The following is a 12,633-nucleotide window of genomic DNA, read 5'->3' on the forward strand; positions in this document are numbered from 1 at the left end:
AACCATGTCACACCGCTATCACACTAGGTCGTGCACGAAGGCAGTTCTCCAAGGCAACGCGGATTAAACATTTGCCAGATAAGATCGCGAGGCAAGCTGCCCGAATCAGATCGCCATTTTATATAACAGAAGCCACCACAGGGTTTTAGCAAGTTAAACGACTAACACAATTTCTTTTATCACATTCCGAAAAGCAATTCTCGTAAGTTAAACAGTCAACATGGCCTTTTAACCACAAGAATATCACTCAAGGAAGTTATTAAATATAAACAATACATACCTGAAGACTGGTGCATATGACATAAACTTTCATTCAAGCACAAGTGTTTTTGAATAAGTGCCTTACCATAGACACTTCAGAATGTATTTTAAAGTATATTTATTAAAAACAAAGTGTTTAACATCACCACAGACGCAAATTTTAATTAAGTTATTATTTTTCTCACATATGCCTGAAGATTATTACAAACACGAACTTTTTATTCACGCCACCTAATGTTATCAAAAAGAATTTTACCATAGACGCTTTTAAATATTTTAAATATGTTTTTCATCTTTTAAGTTTTTTTGTTTTTTTAAAACACAATTGTAAACGATACTGTAATTTAAGTATCATTCACATAAATCTCCTTACCCCCCCCCATCTTTGGATTCCCATGGGATATAGTTTTAAGATCCAATGTGCTTGCTTTTAAATGTTATCATCTAAGATTTTTTATATACAGCTGAAGATGACCACTAAGTGGTCGAAACATGTACTGTGTTTGTTAATGTATTTTTAAGTTTGCCAAAGGCAGAAGAAATAAAGTATCGATTAGGTGGCTTTTTAGATTAATTTGTTGATTATACTCATCGATACGGCCATGAAGTTGACAGCTTGCAATGATAAATGCTATGAAATGATAATGGAGAGTGTTGCTGGAATGAAAGATGACAGGGAAAACCGGAGTACCCGGAGAAAAACCTGTCCTGCCTCTGCTTTGTCCAGCACAAATCTCACGTGGAGTCACCGGGATTTGAACCATGGTATCCAGCGGTGAGAAGCCGACGCGCTGCCATCTGAGCCACGGAGGCTCAGTCAAAGTTCAATACGGACCTATAAAATGAAATTAATTTCTCTACACAGATGACCTGTCAAAGATCTGCTATTGCTGCACCATAGACTTATTTTAACTTCAGTCGTACCACACTGTTTTAAATCACCTTATCACAAGAACGGTTATAGGCATTACATTCAATTTATTGTGTTGAGTGGTAAAAGGAAGTGAAGGATTATTTTTGGCTCGACAGCCTTCTTATGTACTCATAGGATAATCGTGAGTTCAATAGTGCTGTACATACGGTATCTGTCTTGTGATAGCCTAGCTATGGATAAGAAAATGGTCATGAAACCACTCACTAAAGGTGTGTTTTCCAAGGTGCGACTGTAGCCGCCACGGTGGCCAGAGCCGCAACGACAGGCGTCGCCATATACATTGGCGACAGCAGCCGCAAGCGACGTGCAGGTGGGGTATTTTCTTAGACACGATTCCAGCCGCCAGTCGCGCAGTCCATTCCGTCAGAAATGGACGAGAGCATGGGCGATTTCGTTAGTGGCATGGCTTTCCTTGACATTTTAATGGAAGAAGAAGAAGAAGAAGAAGAAGAAGAAGAAGAAGAAGAAGAAGAAGAAGAAGAAGAAGAAGAATTGTTAATATGGTATCTCGGCCCGAAAAGAAGGAAAGTCAACAGTATATTTGCATCGCACTATGAGGAAGGACGATATAACAATTTAATTAACAGGCATCTTTTAAGTGATGAGACAAAGTTCAGGAAGTGTTTCAGACTGAGTGTTTTGCAGTTCTAGAATGCTTTGCATTAAAATGCTTGCTTTTCTTCAGTTCTTTTCTGATATTTTTTTGTATTTCTCTAACTTTTAAAAAGTGAAATTTTGAAAACCCCGTGCAGTCGGTACAAGAAACCTATCAGCCCAGCTGAGAAACTAGCACTCACTGTCAGGTACGGATATTTTAATCTTATTTTAACAGAGTTTAGCTCAGTTGAATAAGTGCTTTTACAGTAAGACATAACAATCAGTACATCTTTGGTCGTAATAGACTTCAAGATTTTTTTTCCTAGTGGCTTTATGTCGCACCGACACAGATAGGTCTTATGGCGACGATGGCATAGGAAAGACCTAGGAGATAGAAGGAAGCGGCCGTGGCTTCATTAAGGTACAGCCCCAGCATTTGCCTGGTGTAAAAATGGAAAATCACGGAAAACCATCTTCAGGACTGCCGATAGTGCGATTCGATCTCACTAGCTCCCGGATGCAAGCTCACAGCTGCGTGCCCCTAACAGCACAGTCAACTGGCCCGGTAAACTTCAAGTTTAACAAGCCCGCAACTTAATTGAGTGACACAACATTAATTGCACCAATAAGTCAATTATTTACATGCCATTCCATCGGTGTAATCTAGGGAATGAAGGAATCAATAAAAACGCATAAAAATGATAATGCAGAGTGGGATTTGCATTTTATTTAAAAGTACATATTACACTGTATATTCATTCCTATAAATTATGACCCAGTAATCTTGACAAGATATCAACACTGTTTACATCTGAGCATGGCTGGCTTTTATCGGCCCTTGATTGACAGAGGAGAATGCTTGCGGAGGAGGTGTTGAGCAGTAGTCACTTCCGTCGCAGCGACTGCGGCCGCCAGCACTGTTCACTGCACCAGTGTGGCGGCTGAAGCCGCAATCGCAGCGAGTCGCAGACCAAATTCAAACTGCGCATGCGCGGAGATGGAGACTGTTGTCGCCATGTGGCTACAATCACCGTTGCGGCTACAATCGCACCTTGGAAAACGCATCTTAATGAAGAAAAAATTTAAATCCTTCAGGAAGTAGATAGGAATCCACATCTTAAGCGCGTAGTGTTGGCGTGAATGTTAAAACTAGCACATTCTGCTTTGAACACAAACACTATTGTGGGTAACCGAGATAAAATTGAAAATGCATATAAGCAAGATAGGAACAGAAAAAGAAAACTAGTGCATGAAGGAAAGTTTCCAAAGTTGGAAAGAATGATTTTGAATAAATAAATGTCTAACTTCTGATTGGAATGCGAAATAGGCTACAAGCACAATCAAGCACACTAGGTTACTCACCTATCTCACAGACAACGAAGACCTTTCCATAGAACAAAGAACATAGAACAAAAAATAAACCACTTCTCCCTTTGAGCAAATCAAATGATTATAGATATATCTCTCGATCATGACCATCCACCAACGGCTGCACGGTTGCTAGAGTTACACTTCCATTACACATTTTGTGGCGGTAACTTCCATGACACATAATTTTGGATGGCTCCCTGCCATAAGCCATGTATGTCAACAGGACAGCTTTGAAAAAAGGAAACGCATGAAAACTGAATTCAGCGTTCCTAGCCGCAGGGGAATTATTACTCTGCTTTAACTTAGCACTGCCATGTCTTGTTCTAGTGTAAAGTCTTTGCTGGCAATCAGTAACGCAAAACTCAACTTTACTGAAGCTAACAGCTTGCCCCTCGAAGGCGCAATATACTCGGTGTTCGAGAATTCAAGGTCATTTCCTCTTATCACGCAACTTTCCCCGACCGACCCGTGGCAAGTGCTCTTATCTCTGGTGGAAATCACATTCTGTACACAAGGGATGACAAAGAACATTTTCAGGTCTGGGGAATATATGATCGTACAAAGCGGTAAAGGCGAAAAATCGTTATGTGTTAAGTGTCGTGTTTTTTCTCTTGCGTGAGGTCATGTTTGCCATGAATTTAATCAAGTGGATTATTTGACTAATGTAAATGCACCTTGTTGGATACATTTCAGAAATAGGTTTTTTAATAATCCATGGCATTACTAAGGTTTAATCTGTGAATGAAGGTGATTGCATGCATTAATGGGTCTTAGAATACTTTGTTTTTCGCGGCAAGGGTTGGCTGGCATATCTGAATTATGAGAGAAGTGCCATGGCTCGAAATCATACAGTGATAGTCACTGTACTGTGTTGTAATACAGAAGCGAGAGACTTTCTACTTCCTCCCCTCGTCAAAGGCAAATTCGATAAATTACAATGTTTTAAGGGCATCGGATACTTTCCGTCCAAGTTCAAGGCATCTAAAATGCATACAGTACTGTTATCCAATGAATAAAAGCACTTGCACTGGGCAGCTAGCATAGATTTCTCCTCGCCTTTGAATAATTATTTTTCTTTCCTTGTGTGGGGTTATGTTTGCCAGTGAATTATCCAAGTGCATTGTTTGAATACTGTAAATGCACCTTGTTGAATACATTTTGGAAATAGTTTTTTTTTCTTGGCATTTGAAAGTTTTAAATTGTGAATCAGTGTTAATCGCAAGCAGTAATGGGTATTAAAATATTTTGTGGGCCGATGACCTTCGATGTTAGGCCCCTTAAAACAACAAGCATCATCATCAAAATATTTTGTGCCGCGACGAGGGTTGGCATTTCTGAATTACGAGTTGGCGGTTAATTCAAAATCACATAATTCAAAGTCCGATTTCTGCGTCCCAAAAAATTTGAATTAACAGGGTTTTACTGTATCGCAAAACTAATGTCCAAATTCGCCAGTGTGTCTGTTTCAAGTGTTTTCATTGCACAAAAAGAATTATCCACCGCTGGTCGTGTTGCTATCCGAGTAAAAAGAGACCACGCGTGAGAAGTGGTTTTGACATGGAGTGTGATGAATTTGTAAGTAATTTAGGAGGGGATTCTAGTGATGCAAGAGATAACGAATCTTTTGATCTACAGGGAATCGAGCCTATTGCAAGTTCATTTCAGTGATGACTAACAATTTCTGACCTTGCTATTCACTATTTTAAGTCTCTTTTACTCTTATTTAATCATAATGCTGTAACATTCTGTGTACTGTACATGTCTACATGTATACACCTATGCCTATTTTTCACATTTTAGCTGAAGATGACGCTAAATAGCGTTGAAACTAGTTCCAAGTAAAAATGTGTTGTGAATAAACATTATAACATTTATTTGTATTGAAAAGATGGACCCTTTAAGTTACCTATCTTACGGTCTCAGTTCAATACGGACAAAAAATGAAATTCTTAGATTTAAACGGTGACTATATCGTTTAAAACAGTTGAAAACAGTTGAAATCAGTTGAAGGTGTTGCAACGGGTGCTTGGAAACCAGAAGCACAGTCAAGAAGTGTAAGCTGAAGATTGTAATTCATCAGTGCAGATGAATGTGCGAGATATTTGCTCTGTAATGGGGTCAAAATCACTGTAGCGATGTACATCATCTATATCATCATTGTCCGACTTGTTCAATAAATCGTCCAGACTATCTACACCAAGTCTTTTACTGCTCGTTTTATTCATAATGACTTAAAGGAAACTCATAGCATTGCACATTTACGTAAACAATCCGTGCGCAAACTAGACAATGACTTTGTCACCCTACAAAGTACTCCTGACATACCCATATGGGGTCGCGCCAAAAGAGGACTTGACAAATGAAAGGTGGAGTATGCACTTACTTAAATAGATGGCCAACAGATGGCAGGAAGAGGATTTATACAGCTTCGAAACACACACTTATTGCACACCCAAATGGGTTCGCACAGTTCTCTATTTCGAACGAACGTACGACCCCATATTAGACGTGAAGTTCAAAAAATTCACTACTCTCACGTACCCAACACTCAACGTGTTTAATATTTAGAGTAAAACCTTATTAAGATGTTTCTGCAGGAGACAAGGAAAAATAACATGTTAAGCGAGAAAACGTACTACTGAATACTCAAATAAAAATTATCTAACAGGGATATGGAAATACTAGATTTGATTTTTTCCAATGTAAGGGCATTTTATGCCGTGTATTCACAGGCAGAGTGAAAAGTATACAAGAAGAGAGTATTAAAATGAAAAACAGAAGAGAACAAATATGAAATCCTTTTCCACTGGGTCTTATAAAATAACAACAGTGCAGTGAAAGGTGTAATAATTCTAATTTCGTGTGGCTATTTCTAGCCGAGTGTAGCCCTTGTAAAGCAGACCCTCCGGTGAGGGTGGGCGGCATCTGCCATTGGTAGGTAATTGCGTGTTATTGTGGTGGAGAATTGTGTTATGTGTGGTGTGTGAGTTGCAGGGATGTTGGGGACAGCACAAACACCCAGCCCCCGGGCCATTGGAATTAACCAATGAAGGTTAAAATCCCCGAACAGGCCAGGAATTGAACCCGGGACCCTCTGAACCGAAGGCCAGTACGCTGACCATTCAGCCAACGAGTCGGACAGTGAAAGGTGTGAAAAGCACCAAACGCCATATATGAAAACATTTGTACGGGGCCCATAGAAATAGCAAAGTATTGTTGCAGATCACTCTCTTTCTTAAACAAATGTTAGTAGAAGCCTTTTATTTCAGACCAGTGGTTTATTAAACATTATTTTGTGGTCACACTCTTAGACAGTGAATTGGATGTCATACTCCGCCGACTTATCCATGTGCGACTGCGACAGAATGACTTTGGCTGCCATTTTGAATCCAACGAAACTTTGACCAACTCGAGTGATCGAGTCGAAACTCGATAGTGCGAGTTTCAAAGTTCACGCACCCTCCACATGCTTATAGGTGCGGATGTCAGTCCATTTTGTCTTGATTAGTAAGGAATTTCACGACTTTTTCATATCCATAACTAGGTTATCACAGGAAATATGCACTGCGCTGGTCAACTTCACAAAATTATGTTCCTAATCCAGGTGTAGGCTATCATGCGACAAACATTTGCTACTCTTCACTGTATCACTCAACATAAAATACATTTCCAACTTCTGAATGGAATGTGAAATACAAGTACAAATAGGCTCACTGTGTTATTCTGCAGTCTCACTGCTAACCAGCAAGCAAAATTGAACATTTCTGAGGCTAATGGCTTGCTTCCCAAAGGTGTAACTTATCCTGTGAATTTCAGGAATACGTCTTTTCCTGTTATCACGCAACTGCGGCAAGGGCTCTTACCTGAGTTGAAAATCATGTTCCTTCCACAAGTGATAACAAATAACATTTTCAGGGCTAGGAAAAATGTGATCGTACTAAGTGGTAATAGAGAAAATCCGTGGTAGAATGAATCCTACGGTTTCTGTCTGTCTGTTGATATAGATGTTGATTCCCATAGGGAATCTGAAATATCTGTTCCGAATGAGTAAATTTGTAATACCAATATAAATGGTACGTTATTGGACATTATAAATTTTCCAGCTAACTCATTCCTGGTTGCCAGCATTTCGCCCTCGTGTGCTAGGCTGGGCTCATCAGTTGGTACCTAGCACACCTACCAAGACGCTGGCTAGTGCATACCGTAGAGGCCACTGCGTAGGCTAATTGTAGCTACCGGCAGTGCCAATGCACTATGAGAGACTTTGTCTCATTATCAAAAATTGATGCCTGCTTGGCCATCAGATGATATAGATGTTGATTCCCATAGGGAATCTGAAATATCTGTTCCGAATGAGTAAATTTATAATACCAATATAAATGGTCCGTTATTGGACATTATAAATTTTCCAGCTAACTCATTCCTGGTTGCCAGCGTTTCGCCCTCGTGTGCTAGGCTGGGCTCATCAGTTGGTACCTAGCACACCGACCAAGACGCTGGCTAGTGCATACCGTAGAGGCCACTGCATAGGCTAATTGTAGCTACCAGCAGTGCCAATGCACTATGAGAGACTTTGTCTCATTATCAAAAATTGATGCCTGTTTGGCCATCAGATGATATAGATGTTGATTCCCAGAGGGAATCTGAAATATCTGTTCCGAATGAGTAAATTTATAATACCAATATAAATGGTTCGTTATTGGACATTGTAAATTTTCCAGCTAACTCATTCCTGGTTGCCAGCGTTTCGCCCTCGTGTGCTAGGCTGGTCTCATCAGTTGGTACCTAGCACACCTACCAAGACGCTGCCTAGTGCATACCGTAGAGGCCACTGCGTAGGCTAATTGTAGCTACCGGCAGTGCCAATGCACTATGAGTGACTTTGTCTCATTATCAAAAATTGATGCCTGCTTGGCCATCAGATGATATAGATGTTGATTCCCATAGGGAATCTGAAATATCTGTTCCAAATGAGTAAATTTATAATACCAATATAAATGGTCCGTTATTGGACATTATAAATTTTCCAGCTAACTCATTCCTGGTTGCCAGCGTTTTGCCCTCGTGTGCTAGGCTGGGCTCATCAGTTGGTACCTTGCACACCTACCAAGACGCTGGCTAGTGCATACCGTAGAGGCCACTGCGTAGGCTAATTGTAGCTACCGGCAGTGCCAATGCACTATGAGAGACTTTGTCTCATTATCAAAAATTGATACCTGCTTGGCCATCAGATGATATAGATGTAGATATAATGTCCAATAACGGACCATTTATATTGGTATTATTCTGTCTGTCTGGTCAAGACGAACAGTATTTTCACTCACATATTCACATATCCTGTTTTCGATTTCTGAAAACTTAGCTTTTTTTTTGTTTGCAAATTGCCCCACAGTTTCTGTCTGTCTGTTCAAGATGAACAGTGTTTTCCTGCATTTTAAATCATGTATGTATATGTACAGTATTGTTTACATTGCTTAAACTTGTCAGAGATTGAAAGTTTGTGATATGCAGATGATTAGGAGAGAGTTGATAGAACCTGAGGATGTTCTTGTAGAACAAAACATGTCATTCTTTGTTTAACTGTACATATTTTTTGCTGGTATGTTAAGTGTTATATGTTATAATTAGTGTTTTCGATAAACTGAAAAGTTTTAAAGTTGCAGTAAATAGGTCGACACTGGAAAATATGGCTTCCTTCTTATCAATCCACACGTCACTTGTGACTGCACATCCAGACTGACTCTTTTCACATATTCGCATATCCTGTTTTTGATTTCTGGAAACTTAGCTTTCTTTTTTTTTTTTTTTTAATTGCCCCATGGTGTCTGTCTGTTCAAGACGAGCAGTACTTTCCTGCAATGACTTATGCATCTCTTACATATAATTTAATCTTACAAAAAACTGATGAACCTTCATCACCTTTCTCAGAAATAATAATTTGGCAAACCAAAAATCGTTCCTAAGTTTAATTAAAGGTACTTTTCCAAAACAATTACCCTCACTTCCACACCCGTTGGCTCTGCCGTAAGTTACTCCCCTTCCTCCTTTTCCCTTCCCCCATGCCACTACCCAGCCCAACTCACATGTCCCTGCCCTTCATACAACTCCCCTCCAATCCTCTTCCTTCCACTTTTAACCCGCTCATGCTAGTTGTACAACACCAGCCAAGCTGCACACACTGCTGCGCAAGGTGAGTGTTTCCTCATTTCAATTTTTTAATTTTATCTTTTCCTTTTCTTTGCAAACTTTGTGTTAATTCTGGCTTTCTCTTTTCTCATTTTATCAGGTCCCATTTGTTTTCAGCGTTGGACTGGGAATTCCATCCACTCAAACCACCACGCACAGTGTTCACTTACATTTCCCAGAAGATATTCAAGAACTTGTTTATGCTCAATTTGCACAATTCTATTAATGAACCCATGCAAATCACTTTACATGTACTTAAAGAAAGTTATCTGAATCTCCCTCTGCACCAGTGCCAAAAATTTTACTCAGTCAATGAATAGCACAATCGAACCACAACTCACAGAACCTACTAGAAACATTTGTATATTTGTACTCAGACATTTTAACAAATTTTTATACTTTTAACACAATGTATTGAATTTGTGTCACCTAATATTTTAACGTTCATGTAATATTTAAGAACCTTAGCGCTTAGTTCAGTTCAATCATACATCATAACGCATGTTATAATATTGTTCATATAGCTCACAACATTAGTTTTATTGTTTAATAGAAAGTAACGCTTTAGGACATTTGACAAAATTGTGTATTTATCTAATGATGGCTGATGATGACCCCAAGTAGGATTGAAACTAGTCCCTAATGATTCATTGTAATGTAAATATAGGCATTGCAAATAGCATAAAGTATTGAATAGGTGGAATAAACGTTTTTGTAAGATTAAATTATATGTAATCTCAGTTCAATAGGACCCAAAAATGAAATTTATAACCCTCGAGTATGCATCTCTTGTCCACATTGTACTTTTTCCCTGCAGTGTAATTTCCAGTTTGCTCTGTCTCATAACCCAAGAACTGCGGACCATCTGTTTGATAGATAGTGCGAGTGTTTCTCAGTTGCTATAGTCGCAGGTCGTAAGATATTGAACAGATGACAGTAGTAGTATGTTTAGTGGCTAGAGAGAAGATATATATACATCTTCCATCTACCGGTGGCTCTAAGTAGCCTATGGAGTGGCCTCCACGGTATGCACTAGCCAGCGTCTTGGTGGGTGTGCTAGGTACCATATGATGAGCCCAACCTAGCACACGGGGGCGAAACGCTGGCAACCAAGAATGAGTTAGCTGGAAAATTTATAATGTCTAATAACGGACCATTTATATTGGTATTATAAATTTACTCATTCGGGACAAATATTTCAGGTTCCCTATGGGAATCAACATCTATATCATCTGATGGCCAAGCAGGCATCAATAATTTTGGTAAAGAGACAAAGTCTCTCATAGTGCATTGGCACTGCTGGTGGCTCCAAGTAGCCTACTCAGTAGCCTCCATGGTATGCACTAGCTAGCGTCTTGGTGGGTGTGCTAGATACCAACTGATGAACCCAACCTAGCACACGGGGGCGAAACGCTGGCAACCAAGAATGAGACAGCTGGAAAATTTATAGTGTCCAATAACGGACCATTTATATTGGTATATAAATTTACTCATTCGGGACAAATATTTCAGGTTCCCTATGTTAATCAACATCTATATCTATATCATAGATGGAAGATGTCTGTGAATCATCATAAGCCTCTTTTTTGGAAGGTAGCCACTATTTTATCTTTAGACTTCAAGATATTATTAATGAATCAACATGGCATCTATGTCGACAATAATGAAAATGAATAAGTCATTTGTGAGGGTACTGATTGTGATGATTATTGTGCAAAAGATAATGTGGGGAATTTGTCAGATAATGAAATTGAAAGTGAAATTGTGAATGAAGCAGGTATATTTCCACTGGGTGTCCCAAAATCCAGTGACTCATATGTTGGGGAACTAAAAGGAATGATGAAATAACAATTTTCTTTATTTAAAAAAATGAACTATTGCTCTAAAATAAATTTTCTGGATCTCCAGCTTAATTACATAAATCATGTTTTCAGTCACAGCTATAAATAACTTAGCCAATTTTAGACTGGGATTTTTTGTAATTGTTTACAGTTGTTAAAATATGTTTCAAATTTTGACCCATTGCTACAAATTTAATCATTTTGTTTCTTGCATCACCTTTAAAATGCTATTTCTATGCTTTAAAATGATACATAATACATTTATATTATGAATTATTTTTGACTCCCATAAAAATATAAAAGTTTGTCTAATCCAGTAACTATACGCTCAGCGTATGAGATAAAATCCTGCAGCAGTACTAGGGTTAAATACTGTCTAGCCTTTCTTTTACCTTGGATGACCTATAATGAGAACTCACACCAGCCATCCTAAACACATACTACAGTACTGCACTACTGTTTAAATTATAAAAGAATTTACAATTAAAAGGTCCAGTAGTCAGTGCACAGTATGTTTGAAAGAAACTTTCAGAATTAAGTTAGACAAGGTACATGTTCCGGCCCGTTTGGGCCTTCTTCAGTGTTAAAAACAAGCATATGATATTAACAATAAAAACACAAATTTTAAAGGAGTCTTTAAACAGAGTTATTCTTGAAGTTCTTGTCATCAAAAGCAATAACCTCTTTTTGGTCCGTTGTTCCAATCTGGTGAGAAAGGCATGTGCAAACACTCTGTGCACAATTGGCAGGAGTTGGGACGGCTGATTTCTCATCAGATGCCAGGCTGGAGCGACAGGCCAATCTGTTAATCTTGATCATAAAGAGAAGCCACTGCTAAACATCAGCTGCCCATATGGACTAACAATCCTTACGATGAGAATGACCGATAACAATGACCGACTTGCCCTGGGATTATCCCACCAGCTAATTTCAACCATTTAATACAATTATGTTTGTCTTATCTTTTTCAGGATCTATATTTTCTTTCTGATTGTTTTAACATGGAATTATTATTTTTTTTGTGTTTGCAACTTTAGCCTACATTATGACCTGTAAAAATAGCATTTGTCCTACGGATTTTAAAGTTAACATTTTGTAATGTGATTGTATGTATTGATTGCAGTTCCGTCCATTAGAACAGCTGATGGGTGTTTTCCCAGCTGCGAGCAGTGCTCATGTGCCTGCACCTTGGGCCAAGCTAATGAGTGATCCTGTAAGTTGAATATTTACTTATTTATGTTCATCGAATTAATGGCTAGCTTATGAACGACCTATTTCTTTGGAAATGTCTGACATCGCAGATGTGTTGGAAAATGGGTTGGGACAATGCCTTTCTGTTTTTGTAATTATAAGTGGGAGCTTTATATTCTTTTTGCTTTGGACTTTTTATAGGAAATCCAAAATCAGTATTAGTTTATACAGCATTTGTGTGGTTAGTACTAT

At 38.7% G+C, this 12,633-nt stretch overlaps 1 protein-coding gene across 1 annotated transcript in view; it reads left to right on the forward strand.

Annotated features, from left to right (window-relative positions):
• The window catches only part of Rat1 (5'-3' exoribonuclease 2 Rat1), a 184,425-nt gene that overhangs the window by 119,442 nt on the left and 52,350 nt on the right, over positions 1-12,633 (forward strand). The window contains exon 12 of the mRNA XM_068224996.1: positions 12,314-12,403. Within this exon, the coding sequence (XP_068081097.1) occupies positions 12,314-12,403 (90 nt within the window). The remainder of the gene's footprint in view (positions 1-12,313; positions 12,404-12,633) is intronic.

This window comes from Anabrus simplex, chromosome 1 (genome assembly GCF_040414725.1).
Source record: "Anabrus simplex isolate iqAnaSimp1 chromosome 1, ASM4041472v1, whole genome shotgun sequence".
Classification (NCBI taxonomy): domain Eukaryota; kingdom Metazoa; phylum Arthropoda; class Insecta; order Orthoptera; family Tettigoniidae; genus Anabrus; species Anabrus simplex.